This window comes from Acipenser ruthenus, chromosome 8 (genome assembly GCF_902713425.1).
Source record: "Acipenser ruthenus chromosome 8, fAciRut3.2 maternal haplotype, whole genome shotgun sequence".
NCBI lineage: Eukaryota > Metazoa > Chordata > Actinopteri > Acipenseriformes > Acipenseridae > Acipenser > Acipenser ruthenus.
In genome coordinates this window covers 36,828,535-36,855,237 of record NC_081196.1, presented here as the reverse complement: position 1 = coordinate 36,855,237, position 26,703 = coordinate 36,828,535, and the positions used below count along the sequence as shown (strand labels likewise).

Genomic DNA, 26,703 nt, shown 5'->3' with positions numbered 1-26,703 from the left:
ACATATCCTTACAGACAAGGACAGCATTACAGCTTAAAAAAGTAAGCTTCATTTTAGTAAACAAGAACAAAAGCAACATGTTTCTGCTCAATCGGATACTGTTGATGTGTAGGGCTTTCACTGTTACTAAGTCATTCCATTCATTTGCCCTGAATAGGCTTTCTTTGAATAACAGTAAAATAGAGTACTGAAGCATAATTTTTAACACAAAAGCACAAATTGGAAATTGCTTTTTAGTCTGCAGCTTAAGAAGTGGTAATTTGGTAAAGAATAAAAAAATGCATCCCCTTTGAACATTACCAGCTTTAAAAGATGTCAGTGAGCACAGTATTTAAAATAATAATACATATTAATTTCATAATATAGTACTTTATGCCAGGTGTTACAGATGCCTTGACCAGACTGCACCCAGCTACCTCCTGACCCTCATCTCTCCCTACACCCCCACTCGACCTCTCCGCTCCTCTTGCACTAGAAGACTGGCTGTACCTCCTCTATGCTCCCCTGCCTCCAGAGCCCGCTCCTTCTCCACCCTCGCCCCGCAGTGGTGGAATGACCTTCCTACAGATGTCAAGACTGCCCAGTCCCTGACCACCTTCTGGCACCTCCTCAAGACTCACCTCTTCAGACAGCACCTGTACAACTCCTTTTCCCTCTGGACACTTTATCACTCTTCCTTAAATGCGCTTTACTTGCTCTTATTTGCTCCCTATTTTACTGTATTTAATCCTGTACTTTAGAGTACTGTAATCTGTCACAAGTGTTATTTAATCTGTATTTAATTATATCCTGATGTAACTATCACTGACACTGTTATCTGTTCCGTTATTGAATCGTATTTTGTCATATACTTGTACTTGCTAGAACCAAAGTAATTGTATTTTATCTTGCTCTTAATTGTATTAATACTTGTACTGTGATTCTTGAAATTTATTTTCGTAAGTCGCCCTGGATAAGGGCGTCTTATAATTAATCAATAATAATAATAATAATAATAATAATAATAATAATAATAATAATAATAATAATAATATTTGCTTCACTTAGAATTTGCTCTTTCCTCAGCCTAAACAAGCTAAATAAATGAATACAAAAATAAATAAATACAAATAAATAAATAAAGCTTTTATGACACAATATTATTATATAAAACACAAAGGCTTACCTAACATATTTTTCAAGAGATACAGTACATAATGTTACAAATAAACATCACCTAAAGGAATATTTAAAATGATTGTTTATTTGCCCGATTTCAAGCATGTCAGTATTGGAGATAAGCTGGCATACAGAGTTTTTTTTTTTTTTCCTTTCTCAGTTTGTGGTTAACAAAGTTAATTACAATATATTTGCTTTCGATTAAGAGAAGATTAATTGGACGGCAACAGTGGAAGCAATGAGAAGGTGCAACAGGTGTTTGTGAAAGCTTGACAATGTGCCTATGTTTGTAGTTTATCACTCAGTCAGATCCAATTTCACTCTCTGTTTTCCATTGTCCTTTGTAATGGAGTATATGCTTTAACAAAATACATTAAGTCCTGACTTGCTAAAGCAACATTATAATGTGGTTGTTATAACTGCCAACTTGAAAAGCTGATTTAACCTCACTTTTAGTACAGTCTCACTACTGTCAAACTCATAACTAAAATGCAATTTAAAAAATGTTTTTTAAAAATGTAACTGATGACAGCCAAAAAAGCTTTTTATTGATTTTGATCTTTAGTTTACTGGTCTTTGATAGACACAGTTCAGACACCACATAATCTATAGCCGAGACACCTCTTCACATCATTACTAGTTCAGGTATTTCTCAGACTCCAGAAAAGGCATCATGTCTACCTGTTGGATGGAGCATTAATATAAACAAATGGTGTTTAAAATAGTTGCATCATTTTAGCAAAATGTAAATCTCTCAGACACTTCTAAATTTCTCCTGCAATAATAATAATAATAATAATAATAATAATAATAATAATAATAATATCAGCAATACTATAGACTACAACTGCCAGGTGACATGACAGAAGTGAGTCAACGCATGGGATACATTTTGAGTGATAGTTGTTTAATGTGTCCCAATATAATTTCCTTTTATCCTTTCATGCGTTTGGGTGGGGTAGTGTGCAGCTGTCTCCAGGTAAGCTTATGATATAATGGGATAGTGTGGGACAACAGTTAAGTAGTAAAGTATTCGCCGGCTAAGCGAACACCCCTCGTAAAGCAAGCAAAGTGTTTTTATAGCCGAAGTGTTCTCTAAAACTGAGTTAGCCACCAGACACAATATGAATCAATAAAATAAATATATATGTATAACTTGTCATGATGCACGTGCATCAACATATGAAATGAACTGAATAAGTAAAAGCAAAACAACAGTCAAGTGTATGTTAATAAACTATAGTAATAAAGTAACAGACAAACTAACGTTAATAAAACTGAAGCAAAACAACATGGTCAAAAAACTTAAATCGCTATGTACTATGAAATTTGCTGGCGGGTGTGTTTCGGTCTGTCACAATGGCAGAGGCAAATATATTAGTGGTTACTTAGGGTTAACTTAACGTTAATAAACTGTCAAATTAAATTAACACAGCACCCCTACACACGTTACAAAATCCAGTCATGGACATTATTTAACAGTGAAGCAACTCACCAGAACAGGAAACACCAAATTGCTCGGCGACTTGTGTCCGATTCAAGAGCTCAAACAATTTCCAACTTTGCGTAGCAAGAGAAACAGCGGCACATTTTGGTGTTTGTTTACATGCCATTTTGTAGTGATGAGGGGCACTCGTGGAAATCAGAATAGAAAGTAATTCAATGATATGACGGCGGTTCTGGAAAGATTTAATAAACCAATCAGTGTCCCTCAAGACACTCTCGCGATGACAAGTCGCTTTTTTACAAAACAGTACTGTATCCATTGTGAACGAATCGCAATCGGTGCCAAGAAAGTGTTCTTTTAAGCGAAGTTCCTTTTCCTTTAGCCGGAACATTTACAATGGGAAAATCAGTTTCACCACAAGGGTGATCCCTTAGGCGAAGTGATCACTTAGGAGGTGTTCCTATACACGGAGATGTACTTACCATCTGCAAAGCTGATATTTCAAATCCGGCATCACTGATCGCATTCAAAATCTTCCCAGTGAGCTCTGTGAATACAAAAGAACCACATTAACCAAAACATTCCTTCACATAGCAAGCAGGTGACTGTTATATGAAGAAACAATAGTTACATAATTGCTGTTACATTTTAAAAGGAACACTTATTTTTCAAACCTTTTATTTACCAGTTTTACACTTTTCATGATCACATTTTAGTTTTATGTTTAGGGTATTTTAATTTTGTCAAAGCCTTGGATAATGGGCAGCAGTTTGGAGTAGTGGTTAGGGCTCTGGACTCTTGACCAGAAGGTTGTGGGTTCAATCCCCAGTGGGGGAAACTGCTGTTGTACCCTTGAGCAAGGTACTTTACCTAGATTGCTCCAGTAAAAACCCAACTGTATAAATGGGTAATTGTATGTAAAAATAATGTGATATCTGTATAATGTGAAATAATGTGATATCTTGTAACAATTGTAAGTCGCCCTGGATAAGGGCGTCTGCTAAGAAATAAATAATAATAATAAAATAATAATAATGGTCACTGCCATTTTTCTCCCTTGCATTTAGTTAGGCAACAAAACAACCCAAAACAATGAAAGGAGATAAAAAGACATACTAGACAAACAAAGTGGATTATTTATTTATTTATTTTTTGGACAAAAGAATGGGTAGAGTGAAATGATGTGTTTACCTGCCGCACAGTGGCTAACAATTTTTTGGTGAGCTGCAGCTATAATCGGAAACAGGTGTGCGTATGTATGATTCTTCTGCTGAGGAGGACCAGGGCCCTAGACTCTTAATTAAATGCTGATTGCTGCTGAGGTGGCTGCTCCAATTCTAAAGGAGTGAGGAGTGTAGAACTGAGGAGAAAGGCCTGCTTTAGAGATGAGAGAGGCAAGGTGAGTTGAGAACCAATGTCTTGTAAGTACTGCACAGGAGGAGCTGGTGAACAGTGGATCCGTCATGAGGAAAGGCTTCTTTCTGTAGATGAATCTAGACATGGAGGTGTAGGGATATAAAGGAGCTATATAAATTGACCCTGATGAAGTTGATCTGTCTTAGAGATGCAGAGCATAATTAGTAAATGAGAATCTGGAACTAAGGAGATGTCATTGGAAAAGATGCTGAGAGAAGGGAAGCTAGAAAGGGATGGGACTGTATATTCGGAAGATCTAAGGAATCCAAAGAAAGCAGTTAAGCACATGACTTCCATGAGGAAATCAAACGGGTTGGTCGCAAGATTGAGATGAGTGACTGTAGAATATCTGAAGATATAGGAAGTCGAGATGGGGAAGTAGGAGGGGAGCTCTTAGATATGCCACAGAGCGGATTGCTGGAATGGCCAGAAGAATAGGAGAGGACACCGACATGAGACGGTAATGGAACTGAATTCCGGAGAAGTAAGATGTGATTGTGGAAGCAGAGAGGTGCAGAATGTCTCGTGCGTGGACAATAAAGGCTAGGATCCAGTCTTGATTATATGGAACTGGCTGAATTTTTTTTTTTTTGCGCAGAAGGAGAAAGACCATCCTGTAGAATAGGATGATCTTGCTGATGGAGCTAGGGCAGCGGACATATAATTTCTAGCAAATAGAAGGAGGTTGAAGACAGGAGAGCTCACAGGAATACTAGGTGCTGGTATTGCGGAACTTGGAGAGGTGCTGGAGATGCTGTGGGAACCAACTGCTCAAATCTTGCGATCTGTAGGCGAGAAAGAGCATCAACTGCATTATTATGTGAACCGGGAATGTAACAGGCTTGAATGAAGAAATTAAAAGACACAAGTCCAAATGAGGCGACGTAGTAACTGCATTATAAGGGGAGAGGAAGATCTTCCTTTATTGATGATACGGACTGTCGCTAAAGAACGTGATAGATTTTCTTGACCATCGGTGGCCCCAGATGTGAGCAGCTGCGATGATGGGATACAGTTCCAGAAGAGCTGTAGCTTTGAGGTGGGAGAAAGATTCTGAATTTTGGGGGGCCATTCGCTAGAGAACCATTCAGTCCCTAGGTAACCCCCGAATCCTAAGAATGAAGCGTCAGTAAAGAGATTCAAATCATGAGGAGCTGAAATCAGGTCTTCATAGAATAGGGACAGGCTATGAATTAAAGTAGCCCTCATCTTAATATCCTTTCTTGCTTTGTTGAGAGCAGAGATCTGCTGAAGCAGTGATCTGTAACAGTGCGGTGGACTACCACCAGTTGTGTGCAGTGGCCTGCTATAGAGAGCAGAGATCTGCTGAAGCGGTGATCTTTAACAGTGTGCGCTGGACTGCCATCAATAGTGGGCAGTGGCCTGCTGCAGAGAGCAGAGATCTGCTGAAGTGAGTGAAAAGAAATTCATTGTCAGATAAAAGCAAATTTAAGCTACATGAAGTGCCTCCTTGGGATTGCAGGAGGTTGTTGCACAATTGTCTGCCAACCAGGATTTTGATAGGATGTCAATGTTGGTCTTTAAGTGTTAAGGCAATTTAGATGGAGCCAAAGATGAGGCTGCTTTCGGGAGAGATGTAGAATGCATTGCTGTGAGGCTGCTGTAAAACCTATTGATTTGATCAGGAGCAGTCTATGAGTATATTATCTACTGCAAAGTAGGAGGTTGCTTTGACTGAAACGCTGATAAATCGAAGGACATGGTTGCCGTACCTGACTGGCAGCTCACATCGAATGAAATATTAACCGGATTTGAAAATACATGACTTTCGCAGTGAAAGGACCAGCTAAAATATAGAACTTATTATACTGCCATCTGGACGTTATGATTAGAATAAAACCGTTGGCTTTAGAAAATGTTGCAGGGTAGAATATATTTGACTATTGTGATCAACGTGATTGGAATGTTTATCCTAAATGCTCTGATGCTGTATCATGCCAACCTGAAATCTGATGATCTTCTATAATATTGCGGCGAATCTGAGCAGAAAGAGAATGACGGTGGATTGTATTTAGACAGAGGATGTGCAGGAGTCCACAGGCGTTGGCTCACAAACCTCTGAAAACATGGTTAAAAGAGGCCTAAAATCAGGGAAAGACCGATCAACAAAATGGTTATCTGCGATAAGATGGTGGTGGCTTTAGAGGAGTATGCTTTATGGTACTCGTAGAACATAGAACCCCCGTATCTAACTGAGAGCTCCACGATGTAGAATAAAGTATTGATCCAGCTCTTGATTGGCGTTGTGGAATGTAATGTCGCGTGACTTGAGTGTAACATTGATATCTTTACCTTCAATTATTTATTTTCTGATGTTAGGAGAGAGTGGTGCCTGATAGATGGGGCTGTTGAAACAACAGGCGGCTCATCAGTACAGGAAAATGAGGCATGGCCTGCTGAGCGTCGTCTATCTGACTATCTATGAAGACATTTTGCATATTCTTTATATATTAATTATTAAATTAAAAGTATATTGAATACAGTTAAGCATGTATAGAAGTTAACATAGGTCCACAAGACATGCCTGCAGTTGATTTACTGTCACAAATTGGCTGCTGAACGGAAGTAGAAGTGAATTGCTAAACCAGGAACCCACATGGGGAACAGATGCAAGCAAGATGATTGACAGATCTACTGCGGAGATGGGCATTGAGGCTGCAATGGTGTCTGCAAGGAGACGAGAGTGCAACAGAATTGTGCGATTCTGTTATCGAATGACCAGGTGGGGAGGGACACGACTGCTGCTTTAACATTGAACTGCTACGGAGAAGGAAATACCTTTCAGAATCTTGTTGATGTACAAATCTTTAAAGAAAAGTCGGGGAGGGGTGCCTGCTTGTAGTTGTTTGCAGGCGGAGAAAAAGACAAAGCTTTGCAATAGATGTTAAGGGAAAAGCGAATGCTGCAGACGGGAATGTTGATGCCTTTGTCAAACAGAGCTTTAAAAAGTTTGGTGGCGGGCCGATCTTTAACAGCGCAGCTGGAGATTACATAGTTGCAGGCTTAACTGGCGATGCACCTGCTGCAGCGAGAAAGAAAGAAAGAAAGAAGCTAAAGGACGAGAAATCTTCCGAGCAGATAGGAAAATTGCTCTAAATCATCTGAGTCGGACGAGAGAATGAGAAGATAAAGTTTAGACATTAGTAAAGAGAGAAAGTTTAAGCACATTTGACAGAGTCTGAGCGATTGCTAGAAAGCGAAAACACTAGATGAGAAAACAAACAGAAAACACTAGACAGCGAGCTGTGTGAGATTCAGACTTAAATAGGAAACAGGAGAAGATTGACAGGGAAAGCAGACTGGAGCCCCGGATATCGTCCTCCGAAATATGCTTATAGGCTATCACATAATTTAAAAAAAAATAAAACTATATGAACATAATTTGGATCTTTTATTTAACATCATGTAATCAAAGAAACTACAAAATGATATTGCAAGTGTCTACCGGAAGCCATAATAGTAGTACAGTATTTCATGTTAGATTTTGAAATGTCACATTTTTCAATTTGTGTACATGGAAGACTACAAAGCAGCATGTAATTCAATGTGTTAACGTAACATTAGTTATTCAGCAGGTTTCATTCAACTTTATGAAGCAAAATTTGTTAATTCTATAGGGTGATGCAAAACTTTTGGTCATAGCTGTATAAGACTTCATTCCCTTACAAAGCAGCACTTCTAAAATTAAGTAGAATTAAAGGCAACAATTAATTAGATCAATGTTTAATTCTCACTTACTTAATACAGTAGTGGACCATTATAAAAAATAAAAAAAGTTTAAAAGAGTAATGCAACACTAATCTAAGAAAAAATGCCCAGCAAATAACCTCAATCTGAAATTCTGGAGACAAACCTTACTATGTTTCTTGCTCATCATCAAGTTACCAAGCAGAACACCTGACAGATAACCTCTCAGCAATTTTTAATTAGGTGAAGAAATGAGCTTCTTATGTAAACCAACTCCTCCTACACTGCTCTACTCAGTGGGTACTTTTCCACATGCATGCAAATTATACTAAGATGTATCATTTATTTTTACAGTATTTTTAGGGCTTCTGATTTGGTTTTAACTGATAAACCCTGATAAAACAATACAAAAAAATGAAATCTGTGTATATCCAATAAACACAGGAAAAACTGAATTCTCATGAACTTCACCCCTTTCCCAGTGCAGTTAGCTGTGCAATATCCGTCTTTCCTGACTTGTATCTAGCATTGACTTGTTCTGAATACTTTAATCCCACCCCAACTACTGAGTGGAAGCAAATTCCTGCTTTTCTACTGGAGGCTGTGCAGACAGGGAGGATTGTACACACTTGTGAGATTTAAAACAATCTTACAATTTAATAAGGAAGGACTTGCTGAAGGGGTTTAAAGATATATTACAGTTATAGGGAGGATTTACACGCTTGTGGAATTTAAAACAGAATTACAAATTGTGGTGACATTTTTAAAAATGCCTAGACACACAAAAACCCCAGAAGAATATGCCTGTGACCATAAGGATTTCATTGTGGAAGACCGCAAAGGAAAGAAGGTACTAGTTTGTACTGTCAAGTTATTATACATATTGTGCCAGGAAAAAAACTTCCAAGAATTTTGGAAAGTAACCGAAAACAATAATCTGACACAGTATATAAAAAGCTAAAGCCCGTTAAAAAAATAAATAAATAAAAAAAAAATAAAAAAAAAAATTTCAGGACATCTACATAAAACTCTAAAACAGGTACAAAAATAAATAAACATGGAAAAATGAAATTAATAGACACCGAAAAACAGAAGCCCTAAATATTTTAGGCTTATCTTTAAATAATCCCCTTTTAACTCTCCATGAGAAAAAACACACCCTCAGCCTCTGTGATTATGTGTACTAGACATACTGGGAACTACTCTTCAGAAGCATTATGCACATATTCAAATCAGTTTTCTGAGATGCTATGGCAACATCAGGTTCAGACAATGTCTGATGTCTCTAGAGCCCCAGACCTAGACTGTTGTTTTGCCCTGTGTTTTGTTGTCTGTGTTACACCAAAGCCCTTTTCACCACTGAAGGTCTGGGTTTGAATATCTCAAGTCATAAGTTTAGTGGTCTCAACCTAGGCACCCACATCACACAATTCAGCACAGCTGTACCAGCATTGTCACTGGCACTGCATGCTTAATTTGACAAGAAAATGATTCAGGATAGTTAACATGTGAAATGACGCTGTTTCAGTTTTCAATTTTGCTTACAAACCATCAATCAATCAATCTTTATTTTATATAGCGCCTTTCTTAGTGGACCACCATCACAAAGCGCTTTACAAGATGCAGTAACAAGAAGAAAATCCATAATACTTTAAAATACAGAGAAATGCATAATACATGATATACAGCAAAAAAACAAACAATGCATAATACACTAAATACAGTGGAAAGTGCATAAAATAGTACATTAAATAACTTGGAAAGTGCATAACACATAATAGTAACATAATACATGAAATAGTGGCAGCAACACAGAAGCGAATAGCAGATATCAGGCTTAAAGAGCCTGGAAAGCAAGAGAGAACAGGTGGGTCTTGAGAGTTGATTTAAAGAGAGTGACAGTGGGAGCATCACGCACCAAAGCTGGGAGAGAGTTCCAAAGAGTCGGAGCCATGAAACTAAATGAGTGTTCTCCAAGTGTGGTGCACTGGCTTGGGGATAACAAGCAGGCCAGAGTCAGAGGACCTCAGCTTGCGGGCAGGGACATAGCGGGTCAGCAGGTTGAGGAGGTACTCGGGACCTGTGTGATGAAGGGCATTGTAGGTGAGCAGGAAAGTTTTGAAAATAATCCTGAACTTTACAGGTAGCCAGTGCAGCTGGGCAGTGCAGTGGCATTCTGGACTAGCTGCAGTCGGTTTATGGTGCGTGCCGGGAGACCACCATATAGAGTTGCAGTAGTCGAGAGGAGACAAATGCATGACAAAGTATCTCCGCATCTGGGAGGGAAAGGTAGGGACGGACTTTGGAGATGCTTCGAAGATGGTAGAAGGAAGATTTGACCACGGAGGAGATGTGGGCATCAAAGGAGAGGTGCTGTCAAGAAGTACACCAAGGCTTCATACTGTGGGGGAAGGCAGCAGCAGTTTCCGAGGTTCAGGGCAACTATATTTAGATTCTAAAGTTGAGTTTTAGATCGGACTAGAAGGAGTTCAGATTTGCTAGTGTTCAGCTGAAGAAAATAGGCAGACATCCAGGCTTCGATGTCTTGAATGCAAGCAGAGAGCCGGACCATGGCAGAGAGGCTACCAGGGTCAAGTTTTAAGTAGAGCTGAGTGTTGTCAGCATAGGAGTGAAACATGAGGCTGTGTTGGCGGAATCCTATTTTATTATTATGGCCCTAAGGTTAACTAAAATTAAAACCTTACCAAAAGTAAAAAATACAAAATTACAAACCACTAAATTGAAGCAGCTGGAATACTATATTAGCTTTTGATTCCCCATTGTCCAGGGCAATGTACTGTTGATACATGATGCTTCAAAATATTTTTTAATCAACAAGTGGCTTTATAGATGCATTAAATAACTAATATATTTTTTTATTCAGTTAACCTGCAAACCATCCCACAGAGACTATCCATCATACTTCTGCTAGGCAAAGCAGAACAAGACAACTCAGGGATAGACACAGGCTTACTCTCAAACAGTCATGGCAATACACAAACTAAAATTACAATATTTATATACACAAACAAAATTTACAATATTTATGATGGTTTCTTTTAAACTACATTCTTCTGGTGTCAGACATGAAGACATCTCAGTTAATGTGGATAAAGACTGTCTAGAAGTTTTTGCATTTCCAAATCCTTCTGGTACAAATCCACTTAGAAATCAGCAGGAAGTTAGGCTCAATTACAAAAGAAACTGCAGGTGTGATGACAACTTAATAAGCATGTGCCCTTATCTTGGCCTGGATTAGTCTGAAAACTACTTAAGCTACATGCATAAGAAAATGAAAGTTAAGATTTAAAATGCCAGCTGTAATTGTACACTCCAGGAACACAGACTTACATTGTGGTAACGGGCAGCACCATTCCTGGCTTCTACTGAGACAGTGCAAAGCCTCCAAACGTTTTTTTGGCAAACAATAGCTAAAAAGGTTTATTGAAATAACGAAATGTCATTAAACACAATATAACAAAACCTAATTGTTGTCCATGTTGGATCCTGTGCAAACATGCACCTAAATCACACACCAAGGATTTAGGAGTAAAATTGGAAAGAATAAATTATTTCATGGCCCTCATTTAGTCACTGGCAACAATAATTAAGTATCTATATACAATAAGTACCTTTTGGCGTTTTTATTTTAGCTTTGCGCTTGCAATAGCTTGTGCTATTAAAAGTTTTACATTAGTTGACCTCCAGATACAAAATGTATAATTACATGAGATCTTAATTTCTTATTACATTAGGCAGTACAGATTTAAGGCCTTGACACTAATCTTTTTAACTGTGTGTGGCAAAGTGGTTACCAGTGTGCAGGTGCAGGTATGCAGCGGTGATCACTAAACAGACAGACAACAGTAATCCAGGTGCAATGGTGTTTGATTTTAAATCCAAGTGTCTGATGACACAAAACACACAGTAAATAATAACAATGATAAGCAATACAGCGGTGTGTATTGCTTTACTGTAATCTGCGGGTTGGTCCCGAAATAATAATAGTCCCGATCTTTTACACCCACACGTAACACAAACACAAGTCCACAGTGTGTGCTCTAGTGCTCGTAGTGCAAATACAATTTATTGTGCAAACAAAGTGAAGTGTTGTCCGGGTTTAGTGCTGGCCTTTGGCGACAGCTCCGGATCGTATTTCAGCCGCCTAAATAATAACAAACATTATTTTCAGACAGGACAAGAAACAAACAAACAAAACACTCATGACAACACAGGTTTCCCCTTCCAGTTCACGTTTAACCATTGCAAAGGACCCCTTGGTTAATGAGTGCAACAGCTCCTCCAATCCGTGGCTGCCACATCGTTTCCCGTCTGGGTCGATGATCTAGTGAACCGGAGCTCTGCCCCCTTTCTGGATGACCAACTTCCTCCTAACCCTGGGAATTAATTGTCTGGCCATCGAGTCCAGGGCACTCTGTTCCCTTTACAAAGCGCCCTCACAGGTCGGGAGATGTATCACCAATAATCATTTTGTCTCTGTCACACTGTGTTAAGAGTTTATCATGTGGTTGGAAAGAAGTAGCGAGTGTTAGTGAAATTAATGCAATTGTAAAAAAGCTACAGTAACTCAAAATATCTAACCATACTTTCAGTCCCTAAATTGTAATAATAATCTTTAATTGTGTTTTGCCCCAACTTTTCTACTCTCCTTTAACAATCCAACTGATATCTGTTAAGCCATTCTTGTATCTCAAACACAACTGAGAAACGTGTTAGTAGTAAAATGTATTTAATTTATATATATTCTTTCTGTGAAACAACTAAATGGGCTTTTTAAATCGTATGTCTTACTTTTTCATTTAAAAGAAGAAGCAACATATCTTTATTAATGTAAATGCACTTATGCATAATGATTATAATAAAGTGTGTCCATAAAATACTTTATTTTTCATTATAGCTTTAATAAAGATTAGGCGCTTATTAACATATCGCAATCTCATTTGTACGTTCTGCTTGTAAATGAAAAATTAAGGCTTGGCCTACCGATGTAAACTAGGTAGCTTAATGTCTGGTGACATTAATCACTATAGATACCGCCTCATGTAAGCACTGTTTTCCTATATACAAAAGATGAAATCCCTTAAATAAGTTGTGAAGGGCTAGTTATATCGGGTGTACATTTTAATCTTAAGTGGACTGAGTAAAATTACAAACTTTTGCCATTTTCAAACGTATAAACCTGCTTTCCTTTTGTATTTCTAAAACATATGGGTCATTCCGTGTCAACTCAACCAGAGCTTCCCACCTCAAGATTTTGAATTTGCTTATATTTTGTGTAGTGGAAGATAAAATTCAGGTATGAAACCAGGCCAAATATTTAAGCTGAATGATGAAGATTTGCTGAGATACACCCCCTTTTCTGTGTGTGTGTGTGTGTGTGGGGGGGGGGGGGGGGTAGTCATACTTGAAATGCTTCTCATTTTGGAGCAATTTTGAGGATCTAAAAATGATATTTAGATATTTATGAATGCTTTTGTACAGATAGCCAGGTAGGTCTTCTGTAGAATTCATGCAAAATAAGTACCCTGGCTTTAGTATTTATAAGTTGCTGAGGGCCTTAAAATTGAAAAATTGTCCAATTGTCAAATTTGTGAGTGATTTTTAAGTGCATGTTCCTTCTAAAGTAGAAGAGATATCACTTTCAAATTGCTTAGGTGTGCTCAGAATTTAACTGAATTTCTGTATGGAGCTCTGCTACTGTGTACCTACTTTACTGTCTGATTTAATGACCCCACAAAAAGGCTTCAGGATGAAAGTATTGAAAATGGCCTGTGACACAGATGGCGGCAGGGCGGGGCAAACTACAGCACTCAGCTTTTTATTAAACAAGAAAATAAACAGCTTTAACAAAACAAGACACTCAAAAAAAAAAGGGCATGTTGGCCAAACAAACAAACAAACAAGTAAGTATTGTGATGGTGTAGACCCAGCACGTTTTAGCAATTGTTTTCTATTCACTTTAAAGTTTTACTTTCCTTCACCACCCGTCTTGTTCCTCCTCTCGAACACACTCATCACCGTGCAGCCAAACTGCAGGTCTTTTATATTGGTGACCCTCGGTCACATTCTGCACAGGTTTATTATGTAATACAAAACAATACCATGGCAGACGGCATCTCGCTCGTCCGACCAAACAATAATAAAATACAAATAACATGGCTTTTTGCGTCATATATGCATAAAAAATAATAATAATAATAATAATAATAATACAATGAATATCTAACTATATTTAAATCCTCAACAGCGTGCTCTGTTTTACATGTTAGTTTTTATAACACAAAGCACCCTATATGCCACTGTTTCATTTGAATTAGAAGTAGTGGCAGCAGTAACAGACTAGGTCAAGATAAATCTTGTCCAGTGAACTTAAGTTTACCAATGTAGATCTCTGTATTTTTTATACTGGGCAGCAGTGTGGTGTAGTGGTAAGGGCTCTGGACTCTTAACCGGAGGGTCGTGGGTTCAATCCCAGGTGGGGGACACTGCTGCTGTACCCTTGAGCAAGGTACTTTACCTAGATTGCTCCAGTAAAAACCCAACTGTATAAATGGGTAACTGTATCTAAACATAATGTGATATAATGTGAAAAATAATGTGATATCTTGTAAGTCGCCCTGGATAAGGGTGTCGGCTAAGAAATAAATAAATAAATAAATAATAATAATAGTCCCTTCACCACAGACATAACACGGACATAAACAAACAAGATAGCTGCTTCCGTATCCAGCGCTCAAAGAATCATGGTCATTTGCTAATGTTTTTTGAGATGTTATAGTAATAAAATAATGACTTGGATACCATTATTGAGGAGTTTGGTGATAAAACATGAGATCAGGAGATGATTTATCAGTATGCACTACTATGAAGAGATATGTGAAATACAGCAAACAAGGAGTGGGGCAGGGCTGGAGATGCAGTACTGAGTGTCCTGTTCATATGCAGTGCATTTTAAACCCATTTTACTATGAATAAAATTACTTTTAAACAGCACAAGTAAAATAAACAGCGCATGTGAAATGTGACAGGCGCTGAATAAATGGACCGCAAAGGGTTAACTTTATAGGTGGTACTGCAGATCACATCTGTACAGTGTGTGTGTAGAAATTCAACTTCGTTGGGCCATCATAGGTTAATGATTTGCTCTGCCACTCTTGACCTGTAAAAGCATCCCTTTAAAGAATTAAGCAATTAGAGGCGAGTTTGCTACAAACCACTTGGTTTAGTGTCCGCCTTTTGGAGTATACTGTAAATCAGAATACATCTCTTTCAAATGGGATGTCTATAGAAGGAATCACATATAGCTACATACAGAGAACAGTGAGTAAGGTCATACCAAAGCTGTGTAGACATAAACATTTTTTAATTATTCATAGCTCTGTGTGAGAGTGAGAATGTGAGCGAGAGAGGGAGTGCAAAATACTGCTAAATATATATATTTGCTAAGTAAGCTCTGTTTATTTATATAATCAGTTTCCTGGAACCTTTCCTGCATTCAAAAGATACACAAAATGCATCTTGGATCATGCTTCGGTTACTCCTCCATTACACCTTCATCTGTCCTCTACGCCCTCCAAACCTGCCAGACACACACAAAACTCTCTCAGTTGCACCACGTGTCACATGCCTTTGATCACTGCGTCATGTTCCCACTGCAGGTACCACTGTTGCTAGGATATGGGGTTCCTGCTGCCTAGCAACAGCTGTTTCTTTATTCCTGTCAGGAGTTGATCAGCAATCAAGGCAACCACAATTTTGAAATGCATTGTGACTGCATAAAAGGGGAAATCTGTAAATGAACTACAGTAATTTAAGTGAACCTATTAAAATAAAGGACTTTGGTCTAGGGTGGAGAGTTTACAGTGCGTTCAAGATTAAAGGTTAGCACTTCAGATGGCATTGTTCTTTGCTACTTTGTATATTTTATGATGCTGATAATTAGAACTACAGTGCACTCCGTTTATAGGAATTACTGATATAAGAATCAACTGCATATAGTGATCAAAACCACTGGGACCAAATCATTCCTAAACTAACCAATGTAAAATACTCTGCTTGTAAGAATCAAGCAATCCACTTATAAGAAAAATTTCGGAGCAAACTGAGTGCATGTAATACGATACTGCATCAAATGCAATGACGTGTACAACCAATAAAGCTGTTTCTGAATTTGAATTTTCTCACATCTCACGTGATTAGGCATGTGCACAGCATGCGCAGTGTAATCCCTGGTCCACAGCGACTCCCAGTAGAAAAAAAGCAAGTCGTGCAGCTTATGTGTGTTGACATGGCAGGAAAAAGAAAGACGCGTGACTGCATTGTACAGATATTTTTTGTGTTCTCTGTTAGTGAAAATGTGTTTTAATAAAGTGAATACACATTCATTGACTACATACTGAGTACAGCAGTGGTATTGTGCGATATGCATGTAGAGGGAGGGGGATTGCCTTGCGCAGTGATGGATGCAAATCTCATTAAAAAAACTGAGATTTGCATCGCAACTGAAAGAAAGCAAGCAACAGATGTTTAAATGCAGTGGTAGATTTGACAGTAAAATACTGTACTGTAATGTCATTTCAAAAACCCCAGCACAAACCTATTAGTAAACTTTTACATTCTCACAGACCAACTAGAGAACAGGATACAGATGGGGAAAAGCACCAATAACCTAATTTAATAAAAAATTAAATACTGTGAATCCACGATTTCAAATAACTAAGGTGGCATGGAGGTACTATAACAGCACCCCTCTAATAAATTATATTCACACATACATTCGCCCCACCAGTTAATAGATATGGCCAGGGAGAATGGATGTGCCATAGAGCACTGAGACTTGACAGGTAGCAACAACAAGTTAAAGGCCAGTATAGTTGGCACCTAACATAATAATGGTCAATGTTAAGTGCAGTTGTGGTAATTTTGAGCAGCTGTACACATGATATGACCGCGTCTCTATGACGCAAATTCGGGGCCAAACATACCATCCTGATCTCCATGGTCCACAGTTCCTATCTGCCAAGTTTTATTGCTCTTGCCGCAATCTGGCATATCTATGAACTTGAAAAAAAAATTTGACTATGTGTGCTTCAAAAGGCACTGGTTTGTAACTTGGCATAATTCCAAATAAGTCCATTATTAGCATTATAACTAGAAGCTTAAGAATAAATGATTACCAAGGCTACAAAATGCTGCTGACATTAGTTTGATCCTGTTGCAGGCTGCTCTGTCTACACCTTACCCTTTCTCTCGCAAGAAGGTCAAATAAGGATCCAGCTTAGAATGTACAGTATTATTCATTCTGTAGCAACTGGAGAACAAACTAACAAACAAACAAACTGAGGTTTATCAGCATTTTAATATAAATATCCTCACAACCAGTAATGGTTCACATAATACAGCTTAAAATACACATGTTAAAGAGAAGTTCAAGAGAAAAACTAATCTAGGCATGTCTGACCTTTATACTTACTTAGATTGCAGTTGCAGAAAAAGCTATTTTCATGTCTGATTACTATGACACTAACTCAGAATATTTGTAGATGGCTTCTGTGATCATTCTGTATCACATTGCTCAATACATTTCAGAGGTCACCTTGCATAGCGACAAGGTAAATGTGCACAGAGCAGTCTCATTCTTTGAAATAAGATACAGTGCAATAATGCTGAAGCATGAAATGATCTTCACATACTCATAAAAAAAAACACAACATGATGACAGGAAAATCTATATGCATCTTTTTAAAAGGATACCTGTGCTGATGTCGAAGACGACTTTTTTTTTTCCTTAAATTTGGAATCGCCAAAATTTATTTTTTTTTACCCCATTTTCTCCCCAATTTGAAATGCCCATTTTTATTTTTATTTATTTATTTTTTTTCTTTTAAGACTGGCTCACCATTGCAACCCCTGCGCTGACTCAGGAGAGACGAAGACGAGCACATGCGTCCTCCGAAACGTGTGCTATCAGCCGTCCACTTCTTTTCACTCTGCAGGCCCGCCATGCAGCTACCTTCACAGCTACAGTGTCGGAGGACCACACAGCTCTGGGCCACTCGGGAGCTTTTAACACAACCATTATTCTCTTATAGGATGCATGAACACTGTCCTTTAGCAACCTCTGGGATGGAGCTCGACAGCCATTCTGTGCCTGGACACCACAACATCCATCCACCCAATTACATTTTCCTTCCGGAAAGTGTACAAGTGGAAGTCTATCAACCAGATGTGATTTTGTTCAAGTACCCCAGACTAGAATCGAATCCAGGGCCTAGAAGTGACAGGTTAGAGACAGTGTCGCCAACTCTAACGACAGATACCAAATACTGCATAGATGTTCAGTGGTACAGTATAAATACAGAGTTCATTCGCATCATTACCATTTTCTTTCGAAGGTGTGACGCACACAGAATTCCCTAAGTAATAACAGCGACTTTCAATTCATGTAGCAGTGCTACATCAGAGGCTAGAACTGCAGGCTGTTTTGTCACCAAATGTCGTTATCACAGGTTAAAATGAGCTAGTTATTAAAAGATGGCACCACAGGTTGCAACTGGCTGCTGTTAAACATTACTAAAGATACAAGAGTTTATAATTTCCAAGAAACCTGTAATGTGCAAGAACGCTGTGGTACCTCCAGCGTGAGTCATAAAGGAAAGATGTCAGCCTTTCAACCATCTTCAGCTACAAGAAATCCATAAATATTCAAGTCACAGACTAGTTATCTGTAACTTGTAATCATGAAAGGGCTAAATCACCACTCCTCGTATTATTTGTTCTAGAACACCCCACTGTCGCATTTAAAAAAAATCTATTTTAAAAAGACATTTTATGATTTAAAATAATAATAATAGTGCTACAAGCTATACCTCTTTGGCAATTTCATATGGTTTCTCAGCTTAAGAACTGTTAGACCTATTCCAAGATTTTAAAACAGTACTAATAATATGTATATGGTTGCCACAGCCATTTCAACTACCGATATCGCATAAGCCATTTCAGATGATGACTTCATATACTACAAAATCTGTCAGTATGACTACAGGATGAGATATACAATTTATACTTTGTAGGTCAAGTTCGATTGGGGCACCCTTTTGTGGCAGTAATATTACAAAACACCATTTGAGGTTGTGACTTCATATGTGCAAACTGTGTTGGTGACCTTGACACTGACCTCTGATTTAAATGTGGCTGTCATAATTCAATCGTATGACTGGGTTTCTGGGGTAAAGAGACAGCTACAAGTTCCTGTCTTGATACTGTATTATGTACACAGCTTTTTTCTATGAACCTCTCTGTCATTTCAAACTAGTAAATCAGTAAGTGCACATTAACCAAGTCGATAAATGTCGAAGTACTACATACCTTCTGTAATGGCATGAGGCTTAATAAGGCAACAAGTGCAGTCACTATATTTCGCAGTATTAGATGGGCCACGACCAGTTGATGGGAAGAAAAACTCCAGCTCCTACACAAAAAACAAGAAAAAAAGGAACTATATGTTAATATTAAAAGCCTAAAATGGTGGGCCTGATACATAAAGCTTTTAGTGTTTTTGTTAATAAAATACAATTTTATATTGGTTTTACACTGTATTGCTGTACGCCTAGAACCGTTTCATGAATATCAGCAATTTCAGAAATCAAATTAGGACTATTATTTACTAACAAAATAGGCACAATGACCGCCTGAAAATGCCAAAATCAATGCTACATACCGATTTCTTGATTAAACACTGGAATTATCATTTACAAACTTTTGAAAATCCTGTCCTATGTTTAGTTCTGTTCTTCATCTCTAGAAAAATGGTGAGCAATATAAAAACTAGACAATAAAAGGCATCCTAGAATGTATAGGCACGTGCATACCACAGATCCAGGAGCTGGCAAAGCATTGCCAAATATGGTAAAAGCTTGGTCAAGCATAGGCTAGCACAATAAAGCATAGCGAACATGTAAGCAAAATTACTACACTATTACTTAGATTTGTTGCGGCCTGTATCAGTATGCAACATGCATAAAATGATGAGGACTGTGATAGAATAAGGGAAGAATGTCTATAAATACTACATAACAGCTTCATTATACAGAGTTCTGCTTACACCCAAGCTTTTATATATATATATCACACAAAACTGTTTTATTAGCGAGCGTGGTCTTATGCTTAGAGCAAAAGAGCTTAGAGCTGGGAAATCCTGGATTCATCTCAGCCGCAGACTCACTCTGTGACCTTGAGCAACACATTTAATATCTGTGATTCAGTGCTCTCAGCTGAATAACACAGATAGAGGCAGGAGCTCACTGCACCTCAGCTGGGCTTTCCTTGGTTAACAATAATAAAAGCTACACAAATATTTGATATCTGAATCTTCTACACAAGGAAACTGTCCTTCAAAACAGGAATCAATTTTCTTTGAGAAACCAGCTGATTTTTCACCATTTTAAAGGCAATAGCTAAAATGTTTTCTTTTTTCAATGATTTAGCTGCATTTGACATTGCATCTACTATTAAACCTTTTACTATTAGAATTTTGCATTTACAATACCTACAGTGTCATCAGGAGTAGGCTGTGTCTGATCACTGTTTTATCTTTCTAATGTAAGCTGTTGGTCATGTGGACAACTGTGTCAAAATTGGTTATTGATATCCATACAAAACAAAATGAATTAAAACAATTATGTATACCCTGCATCTTTCCAAACAAGACACTTACTCTTGCTGCTGATGCGAGTGAATCAGAACCATGCCCAGCATTCTTGGTGCCATCTGTGCCAAAATTTGCCCGCACACTGTCTGGCGCCTCGTTTCGAGCCACACTCGAGTCTGTTGGCCCCAGGAGCCTTCTCCAGGCAGTCACAGCCTCATCTCCCAGGATCTCCATGGCAACAACCGGGCCAGAGGTTATAAACTGCACAAGGTTACTGCAAGGATGAGGGACACCCATTGAACTATTAGCCTGTCTAATTAACTGAAAATGTAGTCCAATTTATAAACAGACTTATATGTCACAGAGGTTTCCATTACTAAATATGGAGTAGCTTAAGTTGAAACATTCTGTTCTAACAAAACCAGTTTTCAAGAAACAGATCTTACTTACAATTCACATTTTTAGTTTCTGCCAAACCCTTTCTTGGTGTATAACAATATAGAAAAGCATGTCAAACGTATTTGTGACAAGAACGTTAAGAAATCAATTAATAATGAACACCACATTATAGATGAGATTTTCAGAATTTAATTTGTATAGATCACTCTACAGAAGCATACTCTATTCACAATACACTTTTGTTCGCTGTCATGATAAAAACAAGCCATGTTCCATGTCTCAGAACTGCCGTTTCTTCATATTTTATTATGAAAAGAAAATCCTTTTGGGCTAAATAAAAAATATAAAAAGCATTTCATAATAATGTTGTCAGGCTGCAGTTGTGTTGCTCAGGCTGTAGTCTGAGAGTACTGCAAAGTCACAGCAATGTCACAGGAATGCTGATGGCTGGTAGCTTTCGTTGCTCCTTGAAACTGTGTCCTCTGCTTTCCTATAAAAGGTCAAATATTAACCCAGGAAACACTCACTTGAAGAAAGACTTTGACTGATGTTCTGCATAGAAGTCCAAGGCCTCCTTCCTGCAAAGCAAACCTTAATTATGGTTAATGAATAACAAAGTACACCTTAAAGCTTTTGCAATGCTTATCACCTTCAGCAGACAATAAATAAATAATAATAAAATAAAGAAATCACAGGCTTACAAAAGAATTTACTCACATACATAATATGCACTTGCAAATGGCATCTGGACACAGATTAGGGTAGAAAACTGCAGCAGCCTGTTCTGCCTGTTCTCCAGAATATTCCATGTGTGATCTCTTTTTACACTATTTCTTTTAAACACTCATTTCTACATTTTTGTCGAAGAAAGCATCTGCCAAACAAGTAACTACCTCAGCCCTGCCAGAAATACCATTTAAATGGGCCCCTCTATGTGGTTTAGAGATTGTTTGATTGTTCTACAGGCTGTTAAACATGTAATTTAATAATTTAGTTTTCATATGGTAAGTTGTGGTTGTACGGTATTTCAGAGTCACTTAAGCTAAGAAAAGCAGTCCAAAAAAAAAAATAATAATAATTTTCTAGTGAACTTGCTTACCGTGACAAAGCTGTCATTTTTGCTTTGGTTACTGTCAGGCCTGCATCATAGATCAATTGAATTATTGTTCCTAACTTGTCAGTAGCATCTGGTTTGATCATAGCAAGTGTTCTTAATAAAAAAATAAACAAACAAACAAACAAACAAATAAATAAATAAATAAATAAATAAATAAATAAAAGTGCAATATACAAATCAAACAACTATATTTGTATATTTTTTATAAACTTAAGACAAGCTAAATATTCCTTTGGGAAACCCCAGATGTGTGGTAAGAATACGAGATTTTTTATCAATATTTAGTATGCATCAGGTTTGCATATATAGTTACAGTGCATGAGTCATCCTCATTCCAGCACACATTACTCTGTGTTACAGAGCAGTGAGGAAAAATAAATGAATTTCCAAAACCATTAAGACCAGTCACGACATTCACAATCCCTGAATATTTAACCAAAAGGAAAATAATGTAATTTAAAACTCATGAGCTGAAGCAAAATGATGATAGCATCAGCAGACAATAATTTTAATGTAACATATGTGCTGCCATTCACACCCAATGTCCTTCAAAAATATTAAAGCTTGTCAACAATAAAGCATGCACTAAACACAGCTCAACTTGCATATCAGCAGGGTAGTGACTTATTCATTGGAACTCATCTTACATCAATGTCATTTTTAGAATAATAAAATCTATATGGATAACATGCATGGCTGAGCCACCTTGTATACTACTACCCTATAACATGAACCCTATTATACTGCCTGGAATAATGTTACCTTAAAAAACTACGCCTTTCAATATAAGCTGTAGCCATAATGTCAAAACATTCTGTTTATTTGTTTTTACATTTAATAATGAAAATCCAATTATCAAATTTGGCAAAAATATCCGATCGAATGACAAAAATGACCTGTAAATTGAACCCAAGCACTTTACTTAACCCTGTAAGTCTGTATCTTAAATTATGTGATAAAGGATATAAAAGGGTTAACATTCCAATGATGGCAGGGTCAGTGGATCTACCAAAATGTACAAACAAGGATACCTAACCGTATTAAACCTACAGCCCAATTCGATAAACTTTTTTCGCAGAGAAAAAGATCATATAAATTCATGCAATGAACAGAACATCTGAATCAATTATTATCTTTAAACATTAATCAATGATAAAATGATTTGTATTTTCCTAAAATCTGAAAGTTAACTGAATTGAGACTAGATAATTTTCTTTAAATAGGGGGGGAAAAAAATAAAAAATCGGTCAAGTTGACAACTGTGGTACTGTGATACTGTGATCAACACTAAAATAATACTGGAAAATTAAATTCAAAAGTTGAATGAAAACAGCCACAGTAAATCTTGACTGTGAAAAAAATCAGAGGTTGTGTGGCACAGGTCTACCAGTCACTCACAGGATACACTTGAACCACTGAACTGACTATTATAATCCAATATGAACATTATACACATTGTGGGTATAAGTAGTTTGGCTTGCTGTGTTTCATTATGCAGCCCAAGTTATTGTGAGGTGCAAAAGTAATTTGAAGATTATGTGACAAAATGCTTGGTGTTAACATTTAAACAATAATCCTTACTTTTCTTTCCTGCTGCCCAGTTTGCTTGCTGTGTACTGGTCCCCATATTCTATTAAGTGAAGCTGCCGTGAAAACACGTTCAAACGGTTGCCCACAAAGAGATCTTGCAGGTTTATATCGTCATATTTTGTCCTTCTTAAAAAGGTACGATGGTTTTTCATGTCAAACTGTGAAATGATAACAAAGAAAGGCAGTTTGAATTTCAATTTGAAAACCTTTTACGATCTGGTGTTATACTTCTATGTTTCTTTAACATATACTGTATGGTGTGCTTTACGGTATATAGACTTACCAGTATAACACATTTGCAAATCCACATAATGTATATGTACAATACACATATTTAGCTTGACATTGTGTTGGAAAAGCGAAAAGCTGTTTTACAGATAACTAATACGTTTGGACCTCAATTTGACCTTAACTAAGATAAAATACTGGTTTCATTTTTGTAATTTGGGGTGTTCGAATGGTGTTTAACAGTTCAAATCTAGAACAAGAAACCATGTTTATACCCTAGGAAAGGTTTGCAATACATAGTGTGGAAACTTTGAGAATATTGGAAGAAACAAACTTTTTAACACCTAATGTACAGTATATAGTGGTCAACAAAAATAACCTACGAGCCTCAGCTGGTAAGCATGGTAATCAATAGAATGACACAAAGCCTATTTACTACATCCTACTATATGGGGATACTGAAGGATGATCCGAGTGATCTGATTAAGCATCCCAGACGAGTGGTTACTTATTTGGATTGCTCATGTGTCCACCAATAATGCCACAAAATACATTGCTTGCATCTGTGGGGCTATACTAAATCTAAATACAATATATAATAATAATATCTTTATTTTTATATAGTGCCTTTCATAGTGGACCACCATCACAAAGCACTTTACATAGGTAGGCTGTGAACTGTGCATTATATGCAGAGTCACTTACAATAGGACATTGATTTAACATCTCATCCGCAGGATGGAGTACAAGGGGGTTAAGTGACTTGCTCAAGGTCACACAGTGAGTCAGTCAGTGGCAGGGTGGGATTTGAACCGGTGACCTTCTGGTTACAAGCCCTGGACTTTAACCACTGGACCACACTGCCTACAAACATGTGCTAAAATACCATACTATACACTACCTTCATGTTAGACAAGTTTCGGCATCCTTTTATATTATATTGTTATATTAAATTATATATAATATTTAAATAAATATTTCTTAATAAATGCCGAACAGTTGGTGCCACATATGAGTTTTGCTTAAATAATACAATTTTGTTGTATTAGTAAAACATCTGAAATTGTATAATTATTTTTAAAAGCAACCATGAGAGAATACCAGTAAATATTTTGGGCAGAACTCATTTAATTGTGAATAGCAAAACTGCATGTACTGTCATTTATTTGGGTTTCAACGTGCAGTTCTGATCTTATTGCCCAACCCTGGCATATTGTTTTCTTAAATGTGTTGCTCAAAGTTATGAAATTGGAGTTGGAAAACTGCCAGCTTGTACCAGGCATTAAAAACAAAACAAAAACATTTAAAAGGATTTTTTGTTTTTGGAATGTGAAATATAACCAACTAATTATGCAACGTTGGTTTGAGGAACTTGCAATGAAAGTAGAAGTACTATACTCATCATATTTTCAGCTGTATCCTAAAAATCGGGACAAATGGTTGCTCTAGTTGCAGTGCAGAAAGACTTTTTGTATGAACTAAAGCTACTGCAGTTTCGTTATGTTTTTACCTATACAGAATGAACCTCAGCTTTCTGTTATTTGTAAATTTCCTTTTTTCTAATAACTTATCCTCTCTGTGAAAATCCAAAAGCTTCTTTCAGTTAGAGTAGATTTATTATACAGTCAAGGCCACTGAGGCTGACACTTAATCAAAAGTGTTGACTGGTAGGGATCACATGTCCTGTAATACACATTCAAGTACTCATAGCTCAGTTACTCATGTATCTGGGAACAGTATTAAAGACAGCCTTTAAAGCAGTACCATGACACACCAAGTGTGGGCTTGTTTTATTCATCACAGAAAATGGAAAAATGTCCCTTACTACTTGAATGTATTTTTTTCTTGATAATTTAATTTAGACAAACTGTAGAAATGTGAATTTATGGAAATATTCACCTGCTTTAAAGCAACTATGAAAACACTTGTATCAGAAGTTTGTTTGAAAAACAACACTACATTTAACACTTGAAATATCTTACCATTTCAACTGACCGATCTTTTGGATAAAACAGAAACTGATACTGCCTTAGAAGGGCAGCATTTGGGTCATACCATTCGGCAAGAAATGCAAATCGTTCTTCCTGACTCTGAAAGACATAATGAAAAAACAAATAAATGCATTGACAACCCAAACCATTAGACAACCCAAACCATTAGACATATTAATCTAATTTCATCAAGTCCTGTTTTGTAAGAAAAACACAGGTCCATCACATAAGATATTGATACACTCATACATGCAGTTGAGCTAAACAACCGGGTTAATGTGGGACATCACAACATAACAGCGGTTAAGCAGACTAGTTCACATATTCAGAGTGTTTTTTTTTTTTTTTTTTTTTTATATAAATTTAGTCGTCGCCAATTATTTTTACCCCGGTTTTCACCCCAATTTAGCATGCCCAATTATTATCTGTATCCCCGGCTCACCGCTCGCAACCCCCCCGCCGACTCGGGAAACGGAGGCTGGAACACGCGTCCTCCGAAACGTGCTCCTTCCAAGCCGTCATTTTTCGCACTGCAGATCCACAGCAACGCCACCAGACCTATAGTGCCGGAGGACAACACAGATCTGGCGGCTCCGCTGCAGAGCCACAGGCGCCTTATCGGCCACAGGGGTCGCTGATGCGCGGCGAGCCGTGGATTCCCCTGCCGACCTAAGCCCTCCCTACCCGGGCAGCGCTCAGCCAATTGTGCGCCGCCCCCTAGGAACTCTCGGTTACGGTCAGCTGTGACATAGCCTGGATTCGAACCAGCGATCTCCAGGCTATAGGGCACATCCTGCGAGGAGCGCCTTTACTGGATGCGCCACTCGGGGGCCCTATTCATAGTGTTCTTAATAGGTCCTCTAAATAAGTTCAAGTGCAGTAATACAATTATTGTTACTAATTATTATTTATTATGAATTCAGTTTTTGGTGGTTCTTGTATGAAATGTTTGAATAGTTTCCAATAGAGAATTTAATCT

At 37.6% G+C, this 26,703-nt stretch overlaps 1 protein-coding gene across 5 annotated transcripts in view; it reads right to left on the bottom strand.

Moving 5' to 3' along the window:
* The window catches only part of LOC117407003 (nucleoside diphosphate kinase 7-like), a 78,099-nt gene that overhangs the window by 42,697 nt on the left and 8,699 nt on the right, over positions 1-26,703 (bottom strand). For 4 of the 5 annotated variants that reach the window (XR_009329369.1, XM_059028886.1, XM_059028887.1 and 1 more), the window contains exons 2-8: positions 25,716-25,823; positions 23,497-23,663; positions 21,898-22,008; positions 21,326-21,376; positions 20,466-20,673; positions 19,118-19,220; positions 3,088-3,152 (exon numbers count right to left, since the gene is read on the bottom strand). Coding sequence is in view for 4 of the 5 variants with exons in the window: in XM_059028886.1 (XP_058884869.1) it covers positions 3,088-3,152; positions 19,118-19,220; positions 20,466-20,673; positions 21,326-21,376; positions 21,898-22,008; positions 23,497-23,663; positions 25,716-25,823 (813 nt within the window). In the remaining variant the exon portion in view is untranslated. The remainder of the gene's footprint in view (positions 1-3,087; positions 3,153-19,117; positions 19,221-20,465; positions 20,674-21,325; positions 21,377-21,897; positions 22,009-23,496; positions 23,664-25,715; positions 25,824-26,703) is intronic. The other variant, XM_059028889.1, reaches the window with a different exon arrangement.